The following is a 20,096-nucleotide window of genomic DNA, read 5'->3' on the forward strand; positions in this document are numbered from 1 at the left end:
AAATGTTCCCACAGTAATCAAGGAATAAAAGAAAAGCAGGGTGAAGTATTGTTAATTCATTCAGGGGTTGTGGACATTGTTGGCAAGACTAGTATTTATTATCCATCCCAGTTGTCCTTGAGAAGGTGGAGTGAGCTGTCTTCTTCAATTGCTAATGTCTGTGGGGTGAAAGAATAACCACAATGCAGAACCTTTAGGTCAGGGGTGAGCAATTAATTCTTCCAAGGGGCCACATAAGAAACCGGAGTTGTGTTGGAGGGCCGAACCAACAATAAGTTGAACATAATTCTGCTCAGTATTAATTTTCTCCCATTGTAAAAAGTGCTAAATTATATAGTTTTGCACTGAAACTTATAATCAAAAGAATAAGGATATTCTGTTACAATAAAGATATGAAATCGTGGAGTAGGTCAAATATAGAAGAAATAAACAGTAAAAGCAATAATTTCAGTATTTAATTTTATTTTTAACATGTTAATCTTACAAACCAATGATGAAAAGTTGTTTCATTATTGTTCAGTATTACAAACAACAAACAACTCTATACAAAAAGCAATAGTGCTTTTGATGTTTTTCAGTTCATTTTACTTGTTTAGTGAGAAAAATTCAGTCTGTTTTGGGCTTGAAGAAGTGCACTGAAATCTGATTGAATGTCTGAGGTGGATATTCAAAGGACAGCTGAGAGGTGATCGTCAGTGATAGAGGATCTGGATTTGGATTTGTTGAACTTCATCACTGAGAATATCTGTTCACATATATAGGTAGATCCAAGGAGGACTAGAATCTTCTGAGCATGCCTCCTCATGTGTGGAAAGTTCTCCTCTTTGAGGGAAGAGTAAAAATCAAGCAGTGAGACTGACCTAAAGTACTCAGCCAGAAGTGTGTCAGACTACAGGTCAATGAGTTCAAGCTGAACATCACTAAGTGCATTCTCCACATTGCATGTAAATGGGGAAAAAAATCATGTGCATTTCATTCTCAACCATTTTAAAGTCTTGAAATCACCTTGAAAATTCACCATGCAGTGCTTCTGACATGGGTGAGTACCTGTGGAGGTGATCAGCTAAGTGCTGCTTCCTTCAGTGTTGGCAACTGGGTGAGAATGTTGTCCTCCATTTGTCTTGAGAGAAGCTGCAACTTTCTCATAAAAGCCTTCACCAAGTTGTACATTTCATGGACAAAAAGGCCCTTGCACTGCATAGAACATAGAACATAGAAAAATACAGCGCAGTACAGGCCCTTCGGCCCTCGATGTTGCGCCGACCAAATCCTACCTAACCTACACTAGCCCAATAACTTCCATATGCCTATCCAATGCCTGCTTAAATGACCATAAAGAGGGAGAGTTCACCACTGCTACTGGCAGGGCATTCCATGAACTCACAACCCGCTGCGTAAAGAATCTACCCCTAACATCTGTCCTATACCTACCACCCCTTAATTTAAAGCTGTGTCCCCTAGTAACAGTTGACTCCATTAGCGGTAAAAGGTTCTCAGTGTCTACCCTATCTAAACCCCTAATCATCTTATACACCTCTATCAAATCTCCCCTAAACCTTCTTTTCTCCAATGAGAACAGGCCCAAGTGCCTCAGCCTTTCCTCATACGATCTTCCTACCATGCCAGGCAACATCCTGGTAAACCTCCTCTGCACTCGTTCCAATGCCTCCACATCCTTCCTATAGTATGGCGACCAAAACTGCACACAATACTCCAGATGAGGCCGCACCAGAGTCTTATACAACTGCAACATGACCTCAGGACTCCGGAACTCAATTCCTCTACCAATAAAGCCCAGTACACCATATGCCTTCCTCACAGCACTATTTACCTGGGTGGCAACTTTCAGAGATCTGTGTACATGGACACCAAGATCCCTCTGCTCATCCACACTACCAAGTAGCCTACCATTAGCCCAGTAATCCATCTTCTTGTTACTCCTACCAAAGTGAATGACTTCACACTTAGCTACATTGAATTCCATCTGCCACCTTTCTGCCCAGCTCTGCAACCTATCTATATCCCGCTGTAACCTGCCACATCCTTCTTCACTGTCCACAACTCCACCGACCTTTGTGTCATCCGCAAACTTGCTCACCCAGCTTTCAAGCCCCTCCTCTAGATCATTTATAAAGATGACAAACAGCAACGGTCCCAAAACAGATCCCTGTGGTACACCGCTAGCAACTGCACTCCAAGATGAACCTAGTCCATCAACTACTACCCTCTGTCTCCTTCCAGCCAGCCAATTCCTAATCCAAACCTCTAATGCACCCTCAATGCCATACCTCCGTAGTTTTTGCATTAGCCTACCATGGGGTACCTTATCGAACGCCTTGCTAAAATCCATATACACCACATCTACTGCTTTACCCTCATCCACCTCCTTAGTCACCTTCTCAAAGAACTCAATAAGGTTTGTGAGGCACGACCTGCCCTTCACAAAACCATGCTGGCTATCCTTGATCACATTATTCCTATCCAGATGTTCATAAATCTTATCCCTTACAATTCTCTCTAAGACTTTGCCCACAACAGAAGTGAGACTCACTGGCCTATAGTTACACAGTTTCACATTTAGTTCATTTATAAGTGCAGTCGCATCAACAACAAAACCAAGGTCTGCAATCCAGTCTGCATCTGAAAGCTGTGGAATGCCATTCCCTTTCTCCACACAGAAATTTTGAATCTCTTCTCCCAGGTCCCATACACTTTTCAGCATTTTGCCCAGGCTGAGCCACCTGACAGCTGTGTGATAGTCTATGTCACGATGTTCAGTCTCATTTTCCTCCAAAAGTGCAACAAACTGACTGTGATTCAAAGCTCTTACCTTGATGAAGTTAACTATTTTAGTTAAAACATCAACCACATGGTTAATTTTTAACACTGAGTTACACAACACTTCCTGATGTATAATACAATGCAAAAATACCAATTTCTGTTCAGGGTCAATTTCTGTCACTTTATTCTGCATTCTCTGTAAGAGTCCAACATTTTTTTTCCATTAGATTTGGACAACCATCCGTTGTCACACCTGCCAGCTTGTCCAAGGAAAAAAAAGTCAAAGTTGACCACTCTGTGCTGCAGCTGAAGCTCCAGATTTCTCGCGATGTCCCCAATCCTTCTTGTTACAGTGCATCGGGAGAGGGGCAAGTTCTCAAAAGCCTCCTTTTTCTCCGAGCATATTAGTTCTGCAGAGTCCAACAAGCACTTCTTAATAAACTGTCCATCAGAAAACGGTTTACTGTTTCTGGCGATTTTGTGGGATATGACATAATTTGTCTTGGCATAAGCTGACATTTTGAGGGCTAGCCAGCAAGCGTCACTTTTAGCTGTTCATGCACGCACATAAACGCGCATATGCATCCATAAGTAAATAAAAAAAGCATCCTTTTCAAAACAAAAGCAACACAGTTGTATTGCGTGTATGGCATAAATACTTTTTCATTTATGTTCTACGTTAAGATTGACCGCATGTGGGCCGGACAGGAACAACCAAAGGGCCGGATATGGCCCGTGGGCCATAAAATGCACAGGTCTGCTTTAGGTAAAGGAATCGCAGTACATTTTCAAATGATGCAGAACTGGCAGATGGTAGTTTTCCCCATGTTTTTGCTGTCCTCATTTTTCTTAGGAGTAAATGATTGCACATTTGGAAAGCATTACATCTGCTCCAATTGCATAAAAAATATGCTGGCCAGTTAACTGATTTGCATCCATTTATTGTTTTGGCTGCTTGCAAAAGAGCTGGCAGATAATTTGAGTGTAACTTGACATTGGCAGAATGGGCACAAGAGTGCATGACCTTTTCAGTTCAACACCTGGAATGTGCCTTCACAGGACTTTCCGGACCTGCACCTTAAAACAGTCAGCTAGAAAACTGCTTGTAATGAGGTGAGATGAGTGTTAAATAATTCACTATCCTAAGGCAAACTGTCAAGCCTTCAAGCCGACAAAGCTGATAACTCATAAAACTACTCTTTAATCATATGTGCACCATTGCAAAAGGGAGACATACTACTTTGAAATCACATAAAAATTCCTGTCTGCTCCCCAAACTGTTTCATGTTCCATCACTAATGCTTTAGTAAGCTAGCTTCATGCCTGACCCCACCATAGCTGCACCATGATACCCATTGACTTGCCTCTAACTGAAGAACCATTGCCTGGGAGAAAGTGAGGACTGCAGATGCTGGAGATCAGAGACAAGTGTGTGGTGCTGGAAAAGCACAGCCTGTCAGGCAGCATCTGAGGAGCAGGAGAATGAAGAGTCTATGCTCGAAACGTCAATTCTCCTGCTCCTCGATGCTGCCTGATCGGCTGTGCTTTTCCAGCGCCACACTCTTGACACTGAAGAACCATTGCCCTCAACTGTATTCAGATCTTTGTACTGGTTAAAAAGTGTTGTGCACTGAAAAGATTTCAAGACAAATCACTTGTCCTCCTTGTTTGCCTGTTGAGTTATTGACTCCTCTCTCTACATACACCTTTAAATTGTGGCATGACTACCCCTTGAAATAAGCTGTCCAGACGTCTCTCAGACTCTCAGATGCCAGTTGCTGTTTAAGTTGCTGACCTTTCTCGTATGTGTAGTTCAGGACACGAGGGATCCTACATATTCCATGGGACTGAGCTGCCCTTCTGTAGTGATTTTAACGAGGATAGCCAGGTGGATCTCATATAATATGGGTTCGTTTGACTTTGCAGGAATTTAGACAAATGATAAACTGCTTACGGTACCTGACTAATACCCAATCCCTCTTATGGAGGATTTATGTGCAAAGCTGTCAGGTGCTGCCCTTCACGAAGCTGGACATGAGCTGTGTATACTTGCAATTGGGGTTAGATGAAGATTCCCAGAAGTATGCTACAACTAATATCCGTTGGGTTTGTACCAATAAGTGAAACTGCCATTTCAGGTGTCGTCTGTCTATGCAATTTCCCAGCAGATGATGGACAACATTTTACAAGGTCTACCCCAGGTATCCAGTTATCTAGATGACATGCTAATAATAGGGGAGACCAATAAGGAGCTCTTAGAGAACTTGGACATTATCCTTAGATGTTTCCCCCAGGAGGGAATATGTCGTAGAGGGAAAACTGTGTGTTCCAGGCACCCCAAGTGACCTACTCAAGCTACAGAGTCAACAAGAACAGGTAAGATAAAGTGAGGATGATCAGTGGTGCTCCCTCTCATTTCTAAACTAGAGCTTAGGTCTTTCCTTCGGCTGGTGAATTATTATGGAAAGGTCATCCATAACCTGGCCTCCCACTTCTAAACAAGGGTCACCCGTGTAGCCAAGCCATAGCTTTTAGAGAAGTGAAGAAATAGCTAATATCCTCTAAGGTGTTATCACAATATGATCCCAAGTGTGATCTGGTATTGGCATGTAGCCCAAAAGAGAGGAACACCCAACGGCGTATGCATCCAAGATTTTGGCTAATGCAGAGCATAAATATGGAGAAAGTGAAGACCGCAGATGCTGAAGATCAAAGTCAAAAAGTGTGGCACTGGAAGAGCACAGCAGGTGGTGCATAATCTGGGAAAACCCTGATAAAGGGCTTATGCCTGAAACATCGATTCTGCTCCACCTTGGATGCTGCCTGACCTGCTGTGTTCTTCCAGCACCACACTTTTCAACCCAGAGCTAAAATATGCCCAGATAGAGAAGTGAAGATTTGGCAGTCATATTTGGAGTCGGCAAGTTCCACCAATGCCTTTATGGACTTAAATTTCTAATAATAATGTACCACAAACCCCTGCTACATTTACTTAAAGAAGACAAGGCAGTGCTGTTCATAGCTTCAGGCCAAGCTCAGTGGTGGGCTGTAATATTAAGTCTGTCTAATTTCAAGTTCGAACACTGTCCATGAGGTGAAGTAGCATCTGTGAGTGTATTGAGTCACTTCCCACTGGCAGATACACCACTGGTGGTACAACCATTTGAAGAGTCCATAATGGTTTTAAATTTTCTGGACACAGCTGACAATGTCAGATTTTAGACATGGAAAGATCCAGTTCTGGCAAAACTCCAAAACCTGGTGGTGATGGAGGGAATTAAAGGGCTGTCATGACTAGAATTGAAAATCTTTTGGACCTCGAGAGACCAGATCAGGGTAAAGGATAACATTTTACTGTGGGGAGCAAGAGTCATTGTCCTGAGTGAAAGTTGCTGCAAGATACTGATTGAACTGCACCAGGGTCATTCAGAGGTTTTCAAAATGAAGGTGTTGGCAAGAAGTTATGTCCAGTGGCCAGCATTGGATTTAGACAAAGCTGCATCGGTGGGGCAATGCCCAGAGTGCCAATAAGGACAAAAATTACAGGTTGCAACTCCCCTACATTCATAGGGATGGTTGGATAAACACTAGACTTGATTAGATGTCAACTGTGCTGATCCTTTCATGGATTCAATGTTCTTAGTCATAGTAGATGCCCACTCAAAATGTTTAGATGTGCATACAGTTCATTCGTCAAACATGGGGATGATGATATAAAGAATGTGCACATCTTTTACAGTATACAGACTCCTGAGATTGTTTGTCACAGCTAACAGCCCATCGTTTACCAGCGAGGATTTGAGTATTTCTGAAAGTTAAATGGCATTTGTCATTTAAGGACAGCTCCATATCATCCATCATCAAATAGTCTGGCAGAGAAAAACAAGTCCAAACTTTGAAGGCAAGTTTAAAGAAATAGGCTACAGCTTGACTCAATACCAAACTGTTCCGGTTCCAATTTGATTATTGGGACCACCACTCACGCAACTACAGGACAGTTCCAGCAGTGTTGCTAATGGGGAAAAGACTCCGCTCCAAGTTAAATCTGATCTTCCTGGACCTGGTGATGAGGGTAAAACAGCATCAGGAATGCCAGTGCCTGATATAAGACTGTACTAGTAGACAAGCAGGAGGCTGGAAAAACACAGCAAGCCTGGCATCATCAGAAGGTGATGAAGTTGACATTTCGGGTGCAACCCTTCTCCAGAATCTGCAAGAGAGACAGTTTAGTTCAGGTGATAAAGTTTCATGTAGGTATCATGGGAATGCCCTGCATGGCTAAGAGGCATGGTCAACGTGAGGTCAGGTCCAGTAATGTGTAAAGTTTTAGTGGGTGCAACAGTCCTGAACAAACATGTGAAAGCTGCAAACTCGCAAAAAGGACAGGAGCACAATGTGCCCAGCTCCTTGGAACAATTGGAAAGCCCAGCAGAACCAATAAGTCCTCCTTCCCTGTCAAGCATCGAAGACACCTTGAAATCTGAAATGTTGCTGCCTTGGCTCCTTTGCTACCTGAAGGGGAGAATGAATTTCTTCCAAGGTACTCTGGGCAGAAGAGAAGGGTTATCATTCAGTACATGCCACCCATATCCAAAGCTGATTCAGAGGAACCAGGTCCTTGTGCAAAAACGCCCCAGGCGAGGCTTCAAGAATAAGAACAGACCTACATCCTTGGATTCAGAATGGGAGGGATGTAGCGATTATACTGATGTCAGCCAGGTGTACCTCATAGAAATTAATTAACTGATTTGGTTTTCTAACCTGGTCCAATCAGGGAGCGCTGGCTGAGAGGTAAGGACAAGTGCGTCAGACATCCTGACACTCTGAGAGCTGGCTCAAAGGGAACTGGGTCAGTATCAAGGACTTTTCATGTGGGGGGACTTGGTAATGGGATACTAGCCATTGTGGAATTATTTTACCCTGCCATACTTTTGCTTTATTAACTTGACAGAAATTAACTAAAAGCTTTTTTTTTAAGTCAACAGTTATTCACCAACTGGCACTTTTCCATGTGCTGATGTGAATTTAGATCTGTCCCTGATCCCACTCTGTGTAGGATTCAGCCACACTGAGGTTCTGGCCCTGAAGTCTCTCAGCTTCTCACCTCTGAGCTGTGAGATTCAATGGGTATTTGTGCACCTGCTATTGAATTATGTGCATCTGCATTTTGAAACTGTGGGCATCATTAAACAATGTCTCTAAAAAGTTCTTTTTACTCATTCTTTAGACAAAAAAATGGTCATTTAGCCAACTTGATTTTTTCAATCATTCACGGGATGAGGGCATTGCTGGCTAGGCCAGCATTTATTACTCATCCCTAATTGCCCAGAGGGCAGTTAAGAGTCAACCACATTGCTGTGGTTCTGGAATCACATGTAGGCCAGACCAAACAGTTATCTTCCATAAAAGATACTTGTGAGCCAGATGAGACTTTCCGACAAACACCAATGGATTAATGGTCATCATTAGACTCTTAATTCCAGATACTTATTGAATTCAAATTCCACCATCTGCTATGGTGATATTTGAATTTGGGTCTGCAGAACATTTCCTGGGTCTTTAGATTAATAGTCTAGAAATAATACCACTAGACCATTACCTCCCAAAGTAGATTATGAAAGCAAATTGCGATTGATGTTTTCTGCATCTGTGCAGTGTCCCAGAACCACCCTAACTTTTCTTCTTCCTTCAGGTCTTCATCAACGGTCTGTGCCCCTGAAAAAACACTATAGAGAAGACTTTTTGAAAGACATTTCCAAGCACCAGCACAGAGATTGGCATCTCTGGGCGGCACGGTGGCACAGTGGTTAGCACTGCTGCCTCACAGCGCCTGAGACCCGGGTTCAATTCCCGACTCAGGCGACTGACTGTGTGGAGTTTGCACATTCTCCCCGTGTCTGCGTGGGTTTCCTCCGGGTGCTCCGGTTTCCTCCCACAGTCCAAAGATGTGCGGGTCAGGTGAATTGGCCATGCTAAATTGCCCGTAGTGTTAGGTAAGGGGTAAATGTAAGGGTATGGGTGGGTTTCGCTTCGGCGGGTCAGTGTGGACTTGTTGGGCCGAAGGGCCTGTTTCCACACTGTAAATCTAATCTAAAAAAGTCTAATCTAATCTAATCTTTACTGGATTAGAGAGGGAGTTAAAGGGGATGTGTGAATGAGCAGATGATAATGGCAGGAACAGAATAGTAGATAGCTTCTGATGCAAAGTTCTCTTTTGGATAGAGATGAAGTTGTCAGGTATCTGAGAATAATTATGGGTGGCACGGTGGCACAGTGGTCAGCACTGCTGTCTCACAGCGTCTGAGACCCGGGTTCAATTCCCGACTCAGGCGACTGACTGTGTGGAGTTCGCACGTTCTCCCCGTGTCTGCGTGGGTTTCCTCCAGGTGCTCCGGTTTCCTCCCACAGTCCAAAGATGTGCGGGTCAGGTGAATTGGCCATGCTAAATTGCCCGTAGTGTTAGGTAAGGGGTAAATGTATGGGTGGGTTGCGCTTCGGCGGGTCGGTGTGGACTTGTTGGGCCGAAGGACCTGTTTCCACACTGTAAGTAATCTAATCTAATCTAATCTAAAAATATAAACTGCTTGTTCCATTCAAATGATTATTTTAGGCTTCAGAAACCCTATGAAGGAGTTTCACCATATGGCTGAATGTATGGAAAAATCTACATCCAGCCTAATGAATGTCATCTCATATAATATCAACTTAACTCATAGTACAGAGACACTACAATGAAACTTTAAATGTAAATTCACATTCAGACATTTTGGTGAAAGTTCAAATGGCTGTCCTGTAGACTTCAAGCTCTGATCTGTATTCTGTCTTGGTTAAACAGATGTTCACCTTGCAAATGGATATGGTTTTTTAAAGTGTCATCCATCTTCTGCAGCCTTGTGGGAGTTAGCACTGGTGCAGCAGAATGGCATGTGCTGCCCTCTCAAATTGTCAGCATGCTTACTCCTTTACTCTCTTCTCAACCACTACCCAGTATAGTGTCAAAAAAACAACTGGGCCATTCTCCCTCAGCAGAAACTGAAATGTAGCTGTGTTCAGCTAGTCCCTCTCAGTTGTTGGCAGGTATTCAAAACCCTGCCAATGGACTTGACTACCATGATTGAATGTCTGGACCATTTGCCAGCCACAGATATGTCATAATCTTCTAATTATAATATTATGTATTTTATTGAAAAAAGCCTAATTTGACTTTCAAATAATGCATAAAACATTTAAAAATAGCTGCCAAAAACTACACGAATCACTCTTGCTGATTCATTGCCAAGCTAAAAGCAGCTATACTGATCTGTTATCTCAACATTAACACAATGGATCCTTGAAAGTGTGAATTCCAGCATAATTAACCTTTCTTTCTGAGACAATAATTCATTTAGAGTTGACATAGCAGACATATGAAATTTGATCTGTCAAACTCCATTTTAGAAACCAAAATTCCCGAGGAAAGTCTCCGATAGCCAACATCTTCAGAGAGGACAGTTCTCAGTTAAAGAGAGATTATTCAGAAATAAGCCACAGTTTTGCCAAAAGAAATCTGTAAGTGCTACAATCATAGAACTAGTAAGGAACAAGAAACATTCTCTTGCATTCAGATCCTGCTCTATATACTGAATCTACCTGTGCTAGCAACCTTCAGGCGCCAACTTTAGAAAGCAACAGAAGACTTCAGAAAGAGAAATCTTCAAGAAACCCAGACCTGCAGCTATGATGGACTGATCAGACTTCTATTTTTAAACATTCTTAAATTAAGACAAATAATCAAAGCTTGTCCTCTTTCATTCATCAGGACTAAGATGCAAAAAACAAATTTGGTGTTTTCCCTCAGTATTCCTTTTATCAAATCTGATCCTGCATCGAGTTCTGATGAACATAAGATGAACATCTTTGATTTCTTGTCTCTTTTTAGCCATGTTTGAGTTTTGTGCTTTGATTTTTCATGCAAATATAACACCCCTGTTCAATAAAGGAGAGAAAATGAGAGGAAGAAAAGGATAGTCCAATTAGCCCAACATCTGTCATCAGGACAATGCTAAAATCTATTTTTAAGCAGCACAGAGCACTTACAGCGTGGGTATGCCTATATAGACCAGAAATCACATCTATTGGGACATTTTGAAAGAAATAACCATCAGGATAGATTATAGGGAATCAATAAATGAGGTATGTTTGGATTTTCAAAAGGCATTTGATAAGACACTACATACAAGTAGTTTGGGTAATAGAATTACATAGAGGAGAGTAAGAAATGGGGTAGGAAAGAAGTTGTCATTTTCAAGTTGGTAAGCTCTTATTAGTGCTACAAGGATGCTGCTACGAGCATTCAGCTATTTATTATCTATACTAATGATGTGAATGAAGTGACCAAAAATAATGTATCTAGGTTTGGTAACAATTTAAAGCTACTTGAGAAAGTAACCTGTGATTTGGCTGAGAGCTTCCAGAACAGAATTTTGGAATATGTTAGAGCAGTTTTTCCAGTTAAATGTCTCCTATGGAGTCCGGAATCTCATTAGTATGGTTTCTGCTGCCAAAAGAGGGTGGAATCAAATGCCTTTCCCTGAAATAGGTGGGGATGGGGGTTGGTTTGGAAATCGATAAGTCATTTAGTCATGTGGGAGGATGGCAGGAGGGGGCACTGTCACCTTCTTACCTCCCCACTAATAGGTCTAAGGTGGAAAGCCTTATAAATGTCCTCTTGCTCTGCCACCAATTGAGGCTATTACTTTGGTGATTAATGCCTAGGTAAGGGTTTCACATTGCTGCTACTAGTACCTAACCAGTAAGGGGCAAGGGACTCAGCATATGGATAGCCTAAAAACAAAACCCTACTTAATTTTCATACAGGCTTTGATGGGGTAGGTCCTGGTATAACAGCGTTCTGTACCTGATCAGAATCATGAATCAGGAAGGATTGGGATTGTTGAGAGATGCCTATGTTGCTAATGCTCCTTACCAGTGACCTCCAGACCATAATTCCCAACTTGCCCTAAATCAATTTTGAGATGAGGTACCTCAACAATCCTGGGTCTCTAGTCAGTGTATTGCCTGCAACTGCTAAATGTCCTGCTGGCACTGCCTGCAGTACACAGTTGCTGTCCTTAGACTGGCTGCTGTGGATTCAAACCGTGGTCCCATGATGAACTCTGACAAAACCCCAAGTGTTTTATTGATTGCAGTCACTACTGTTGGTTACATTCTTTGTAATAGAGATCTTTGATCCTCTAAATGGCTGTCAGCTATCAAAGACAGGATACCTAGGGAAGGTGCTGCACTTAAAAGTCCCCCAGAATCAAAGCCTCAGTAGCAGGGTTTCTGCTGCAAATTGGAAACTTAATACACTTGGAGCTCCCAGTGATTGGGTTGGCAGTGGTGCTGCCAATTCTAGTGGTAGATGTCAGGCTCCTCACCACCCACTTTAGTTTTCACCCAATGTAATAGGTCAACTAACCTTCATGAGGACTCGGTTTCTATCAAGAGTAGTTGTAAGTATTTCCAGCATTTTATGTTTTTATAAGAAATGTTGCCATCTAGAGAAATTCGGGTCTTCTTCTACAGAAAACACAATATGTTGGCAACACGATATGGCAAACAATTAGAAAGATGAATGGCATGTTCTTCTTTACTGCATGGGATTGGAGTAAAAGATTAACAAAATCTTAGTATAATTGTACAGAGCTACAAATGTGTGCAGTAGTCTCTGTACCGACAGAAGGATCGATGTCAGATGGGTTGAATCAAGTTGTCCTCTGGGGAACACGTATTCTCTCGAATTAGAATAATGGGAGGTGTTTTCATTGAAGCATGAATGATTCTGAACAGACTTGACAATATATGCTGAGAGGATCTTTTCACTGGTTAGATAGACTGGAACTTGGAGATAGAGACTCAGGATAAATGACCAGCCATATTGGACTTAGATCTGGAAACATATTTTTAAAAATGTTGATTTTAAATCTTTAGAATGCTCTACTGCAGAGGGGTGTGGATGCTCAAGACTTGATACATTCAAGACTTTTCTGGACTGGGAGGTATTTGGCGAGTGGACAGGAAACTGGACTTGAGTTTGAACATCAGCCATGTACTCCAGGGGCTGTATAACTAACAAATAGCTGCTCCTATTTCAACATTGTTATGCAAGGAAGGTACAATTAATTAAGGACTAGTACATCAAAAGATTTTATTTCAACCTTCTGTTTGCAAATAAACACATCACCCTCTCCATATTTAGAAGTTCTTTTAATAGCCTGTTTTTCATAGCATCCAGTATTCATTCTGAATGTCAAGGACATAATGATTGGGAGAATAGTTTCTTTGTTTTTTTGTGTGACGTGAAGGAAGTGAAGAAGGAGATATCACAATTAAGGCAGAGAAGTACTTGTCGCATTTCACACTCGTGACTGAGAAGGATAAGATCAATACTTTCTGTTTTCACAGTTTCCTGGTTGTTAGCTGAACCTGCATCTATAGAGCTGTAATATGCCAGCTACTTCCTAGTTGGTGAAGATGCTTCTCCTCATCCAATTCTTATTTCCATCAGAGTGCATACTGGAAGTGCTGGGAATGATGTCTTGTGGAGTTCTTAGTCATTATATATGAACCCAAATTTAGGAAAAATGTATGAGGTAGCTTATCAATAATTGAATTTTCAAATATCTCTGAAACACAAACATCTCTGTAAACCATTGTGAAATAGCACCACAGAAGCCAGTATCCATCACCAAGTCACCATTTATTTGCACGTGAACGGTCCTTGCCTTCAGTACTGCCTCATTCAGAGTCAGGTACCAGAATGTCACTATCTCTGACACTCGCTTTTTACATAAGAACATAAGAACCAGGAGCAGGAGTAGGCCATTTGGACCCTCAAGCCCATTCCACCATTCAATAAGATCATGGCTGATCTTTTCGTGGCCTCAGCTCCACTTTCACCCTCTCATCATAACCCTTAATTCCTTTATTGTTCAAAAAATTATCTATCTTAGCTTTAAAAGTATTCAATGAGAAAGCCTCAACTACTTCACTGGATAGAGAATTCCAAATTCAAAACCTTTTGTGTTTTTATATGTCAGCCAGGGCTCTGTGGTTGGACCAGATTGACATCCCCAATCAGGGAGGTAATAAAATATGATGTCAAACTGACTGAACTCATTACAATCATTTCAACTGCCTTCAGTTAAAATCCCTTTGAAATTCTTTATTCATTATGAGACAGTTCCATAAACGTTTTCTGAATGAGTTGCCTGCTAATTCCACGCAGTTAAAGTAGCTGAAATGAAACAAAAGCCAAGCATTCAGTTGACCAAACCAGTTCTAAACTAAATAATATCATAACTAATTTGTACCTTATTTGCATTTTCATCGTATTTGATATCTTTATCAAACAAAGTTTACTTCATGGTGCCATGATTTGCACGTATTTATTAAACACACATCTGTTTGCAATGGGATGGCACATCATTTTTGAGACTCCAGTGGTCTACATACTTGAGCCATTAGAGTTTGTTAGATCTTTAATTTTAGTTCAAAATTACACATTATTGGTTATTAAATTGCAATTTTAAAAAATTATGTTTTTCAAAATTTTCATGTTTGGAACCAGAAACTTAAGTTATTATGGGTGCATACTACATCAGAGAACAGCCAAAATTTGAGAGCTGGGTAATTAATGGCAGCTGTAGTTGTAGTTTTGATGGCTGAATTATGAAGTGAATCCTGTCATCATGTTGCTGCTGGGTTGCAATTGATTTGGTGTAAATAGATCAAAAATACATTTTACATTAATTGCAATGAAAATGCACGTTTTTAAAGGAGTTACAAGACCTGAATATTATTTTAAAAAGTAAACAACTCTGTCTGCATTGTATCTTTTTTCTAGGCAGCCACTTAGTCCAAATGATCTGCTGGCTTTATTCCGTTATCCACGGGATCCCTTTACTGTGGAGGCTGCAAGAGCAGGCGAGATCTTTGAGAGAACTTTGCAACTGATACAGAACCATGTCAAGCAAGGCTTAACTGTGGACTTCAACGACATAGGTATGAGCACATATCAAAAATGAAGCAATATCAATAATATTCACTATTCCCAAAAGAAAAGTGCTCCAAAAAGATCTAGCTGTCTCTATGGTGCAGCATTTTCTTTTGTAGTGGTTTAAATGTGACATGAATTCAAAGAATCATCAGGAATTCGGCAACATTCATATCAGACATGGTAAGCAATTAGCTAGATTGAGTATTCTCACAGTCAGCAAACCAGAAAGTTAAAGACACTGAATCTCTTGACTTTTAAATTAAAAAGTGACATAGGAAAATGAATGATTATGATTGGTCTGAGATTCAATCTAGAATGAAGATAAACTTTAAAAATGTTTTACTTCCAATATAATATGTAGAATTTTTAATATTACAGAAAATTCTGACACTTCACAAATGTAAAATTTATTTTACTGCTAGTTAGAATTTTTATTATTAATTACAAACTCAATGTACCATTGAAAACCCAGTTATGTCTGGAACAACAATGAGTAAGTTTTAAAGGACTTTTGTAACAGGACTGTCAACTATTGGTTCTCATTAGTTCAAAGATTTTTTCTTATCTCCATCCATGGGAACCTTAAAAATGCATAATGAGACAGAATTATGTGGTCCCCCCCTCAAACCACTATTGTGAAGGTAGGGTTGTCCTAACATACAGCATAAGCCTGCATGGTGACTCCCTTTCTATCCTGACACATCCCCTATTTGGGAATAGTGGAGACAATAGGTGGCCCACTCAGCCTTATGCTTTTTGAGATCCTGAAATGGAGGCAGGCAGCTAGAATTTACAGGGAAGAACTCCCCATTAGCTCTTCAGGAGACAGAGTGGAACCCTTGACATCTGAATATCATTCCTAGAATTGCAGATTGCAGTTTTGGTATCTTCAGCATATTCTAAGCCCACGTTGACTTGTAAAGATGCTTTTGGTTTCAGTTCTGTAGGGCCACAACTGTTTTTTGATCATTACCCCACAAAACCCAAGAAAAATAACAATAGACTATCAATTATCACTGAAATTTCCAAAGGGTAATGTACAATACAATATATAATAGGTATTAGTTTATAAATTTTCAACTTATTTATTCTTTCTTAGAATATAGGCATCACTGACATCAGTCATTGATGTTTGAGCCAATCATTATTTCCTCTGAAGTTATTTAAAAATGATATTCTGTGAATATTCAGCATGTGTTAAAGTGATAGCCAGACTATTTGATGTTACTAAATAAGTAAAGAAAAGGAATCTATTCAATACAGCTGTTCAAAAGAAAACTCTCCAATCCCTGATCTCAGTATGTTTTCCTTTTCTTTGGAAGCGAATTAGCCAAAATTAACTTTTCTATGTTTACAACTCATTAGATGCTATTTTAACTTATAAAAGTGAAAAGTAATAAGATACTACTATCATAGCAGGATTGTAACAAAATGGCACAGACCTGTCCCTGGATAGCGGGAATGTCTTAACAAAAGAAATTGTGCAAACTGGGCTTACATTTTATAGAGTTTTAAAGAATGATATTTCATTTAAACAAATATTGAAAGGGATAGACGAGATGTTGATGAAATGTTTCCCCTGGTTGGGGAGCCTAAAAACCGGGAGGCGTAAGTTTAAACAAAACTGTGTGTGTGTGTGTGTGTGTGTGTGTGTGTGTGTGTGTGTGTGTGTGTGTGTGTGTGTGTGTGTGTGTTCATTGTAATTACTAATTGTTCATTTATCTACTGGGATAGTCCTAAACTTGGGATATTTACATTAATTCCAGTGCTCACAGTATCTGTATCCTGTGTTAAGTATGTTCTTCGCTGAAAATGTGTTGCTGGAAAAGCACAGCAGGTCAGGCAGCATCCAAGGAACAGGAAATTCGACATTTCGGGCATAAGCCCTTCATCAGGAATGAGGAAAGTGTGTCCAGCAGGCTAAGATAAAAGGTAGGGAGGAGGGACTTGGGGGAGAGGCAATGGAGATGTTATGGGTGGAAGGAGGTCAAGGTGAGGGTGATAGGCCGGAGTGGGGTGGGGGTTGAGAGGTCAGGAAGAAGATTGCAAGTTAGGAAGGCGGTGCTGAGTTTGAGGGATTCGACTGAGACCAGGTGGGGGGAGGGGAAATGAGGAAACTGGAGAAATCTGAGTTCATCCGTTGTGGTTGGAGGGTTCCCAGGCGGAAGATGAGGTGCTCTTCCTCCAACCGTCATGTTGTTATGGTCTGGCGATGGAGGAGTCCAAGGACCTGCATGTCCTTGGTGGAGTGGGAGGGGGAGTTAAAGTGTTGAGCCACGCTGATAGGAAAGACCACTCCCTCCGTGACTCCCTCGTCAGGTCCACACCCCACACCAACACAACCTCCACTCCCGGCACCTTCCCCTGCAACCACAAGAAATGCAAAACTTGCGCCCACACCTCCTCCCTTACTTCTCTCCAAGGCCCCAAGGGATCCTTCCATATCCGCCACTAATTCACCTGCGCCTCCACACACATCATCTATTGCATCCGCTGCACCCGATGTGGCCTCCTCTATATTGGGGAGACAGGTCGCCTACTTGCGGAACGTTTCAGAGAACACCTCTGGGACACCCGGACCAACCAACCCAACCACCCCGTGGCTCAACACTTTAACTCCCCCTCCCACTCCACCAAGGACATGCAGGTCCTTGGACTCCTCCATCGCCAGACCGTAACAACACGACGGTTGGAGGAAGAGCGCCTCATCTTCCGCCTGGGAACCCTCCAACCACAAGGGATGAATTCAGATTTCTCCAGTTTCCTCATTTCCCCTCCCCCCACCTTGTCTCAGTCGAATCCCTCGAACTCAGCACCGCCCTCCTAACCTGCAATCTTCTTCCTGACCTCTCCGCCCCCACCCCACTCCGGCCTATCACCCTCACCTTGACCTCCTTCCACCTATCCCACCTCCATCGCCCCTCCCCCTAGTCCCTCCTCCCTACCTTTTATCTTAGCCTGCTGGACACACTTTCCACATTTCTGATGAAGGGCTTATGCCCGAAACGTCGAATTTCCTGTTTCTTGGATGCTGCCTGACCTGCTGTGCTTTTCCAGCAACACATTTTCAGCTCTGATCTCCAGCATCTGCAGACCTCACTTTCTCCTTAAGTATGTTCTTCCTATGGCCGATCTCCTCCAGTCGTTACTGGTTCCCCCCAATTTACAATCATTCAGCACTCATCTTTGTGACATTTGATATACATTGCACATGACCTTTTAGCTTTACTAAAAGTTCAGATGGAACTAAAAGATTCCATGCATTAGTCAAAAGAAGATCAAGGAGATTTTTTTCAGTAAGAAGCCTGGTTGATGCTCTTCTGCTGAGCTAATACAGAAAAACAACTTATTTTGTCATTTATCTTACTGGTGTTTGCAGAATCCTTCAATATATAATTTGGCTATTTCATTTGATATTCAAAAATGATTTCAAAGTATATTGTACAAAATGCTTTGAGACATGATAAGGCACAAATCTTCATTTGCTTTCAAATACATTAATAATCTTGTACCATAACTAGGTAACCCCACAGCTAAAAATATACTAAACTTCAGCAGGGTAGCATTCTAATATTTTGTGTCACAAAATGGAAGGCCACAGTTTTATGGGCTTACAACTCTGAACCATTTGGGTTCCCTGACTTGGCTGTTCACTTGAAGAGAGTGGCAAGTGGAGAATAGTCTTCTTTCTCGGAAAGGACTGCGTCCGGTGAGTCAATGGTTATTATGTTATTAGGAACAAATTATGAAATCTTTCAAAAGTCACTGGAGTCAGGGATAGTCCCGGATGATTGGAAGATCGCTGTTGTAACCCCCTTGTTCAAGAAAGGATCAAGACAAAAGATGGAAAATTATAGGCCAATTAACCTAACCTCGGTTGTTGGTAAAATTCTAGAATCCATCATTAAGGATGAGGTTTCTAAATTCTTGGAAGAGCAGAGTCTGATTAGAACAAGTCAACATGGATTTAGTAAGGGGAGGTTGTGTCTGACAAATCTGTTTGAATTCTTTGAAGAGGTGACAAGTAGGTTAGACCAGGGAAACCCAGTGGATGTGGTATATCTAGACTTCCAAAAGGCTTTTGATAAGGTGCTACAAGGGAGGCTGCTGAGCAAGGTGAGGGCCCATGGTGTTCGAGGTGAGCTACTGGTATGGATTGAGGATTGGCTGTCTGACAGAAGGCAGAGAGTTGGGACAAAAGGTTCTTTTTCGGAATGGCAGCCAGTGACAAGTGGGTTCAATGTTGGGGCCACAGCTGTTCACATTATATATTAATGATCTGGATGAAGGGACTGGGGGCATTCTAGCAAAGTTTGCTGATGATACAAAGTTAGGTTGTCAGGCAGGTAGTACTGAGGAAGTGGGGAGGCTGCAGAAGGATCTCGACAGTTTAGGAGAGTGGTCCAGGAAATGGCTGATGGAATTCAACGTGAGCAAATGCGAGGTCGTGCACTTTGAAAAAAAGAATAAAAGCATAGACTACTTTCTAAACGGTAAGAAAATTCGTAAAGCCAAAGTACAAAGGGATCTGCGAGTGCTAGTTGAGGATTCTCTAAAGGTAAACATGCAGGTTGAGTCCATGATTAAGAAAGCGAATGCAATGTTGTCATTTATCTCAAGAAGATTGGAATATAAAAGCACCGTTGTGCTACTGAGACTTTATAAAGCTCTGGTTAGGCCCCATTTGGAGTACTGTGTCCAGTTTTGGTCCCCACACCTCAGGAAGGACATACTGGCACTGGAGCATGTCCAGCGGAGATTTACACAGATGATCCCTGGAATGGTTGGTCTAACATACGAGGAATGGCCGAGGATCCTGGGATTGTATTCATTGGAGTTTAGAAGATTAAGGGGAGATTTAATAGAAACTTACAAGATAATACATGGCTTGGAAAGGGTGGACGCTAGGAAATTGTTTCCGTTAGGCGAGGAGACTAGGACCCGTGGACACAGCCTTAGAATTAGAGGGGGTCAATTCAGAACAGAAAAGCGGGGACATTTCTTCAGCCAGAGTGGTGGGCCTGTGGAATTCATTGCCGCAGAGTGCAGTGGAGGCTGGGATGCTAAATGTCTTCAAGGCAGAGATTGATAAATTCTTGATGTCATAAGGAATTATGGGCTACAGGGAGAATGCTGGTAAGTGGAGTTGAAATGCCCATCAGCCATGATTGAATGGTGGAGTGGACTCGATGGGCCGAATGGCCTTACTTCCACTCCTATGTCTTATGGTCTTATGGTCTTTTGAAATCAAATCATAAAGAGCATTTTCTCCAAT

At 41.7% G+C, this 20,096-nt stretch overlaps 1 protein-coding gene across 2 annotated transcripts in view; it reads left to right on the forward strand.

Moving 5' to 3' along the window:
* LOC132814373 (peroxidasin homolog) overlaps positions 1–20,096 on the forward strand; it is a 590,104-nt gene that overhangs the window by 480,651 nt on the left and 89,357 nt on the right. For both annotated transcript variants that reach the window (XM_060823479.1, XM_060823480.1), the window contains one exon: positions 14,669–14,826. In XM_060823479.1, coding sequence (XP_060679462.1) covers positions 14,669–14,826 — 158 coding nt within the window. The remainder of the gene's footprint in view (positions 1–14,668; positions 14,827–20,096) is intronic.

Source organism: Hemiscyllium ocellatum, chromosome 4, assembly GCF_020745735.1.
Source record: "Hemiscyllium ocellatum isolate sHemOce1 chromosome 4, sHemOce1.pat.X.cur, whole genome shotgun sequence".
Classification (NCBI taxonomy): Eukaryota; Metazoa; Chordata; class Chondrichthyes; order Orectolobiformes; family Hemiscylliidae; genus Hemiscyllium; species Hemiscyllium ocellatum.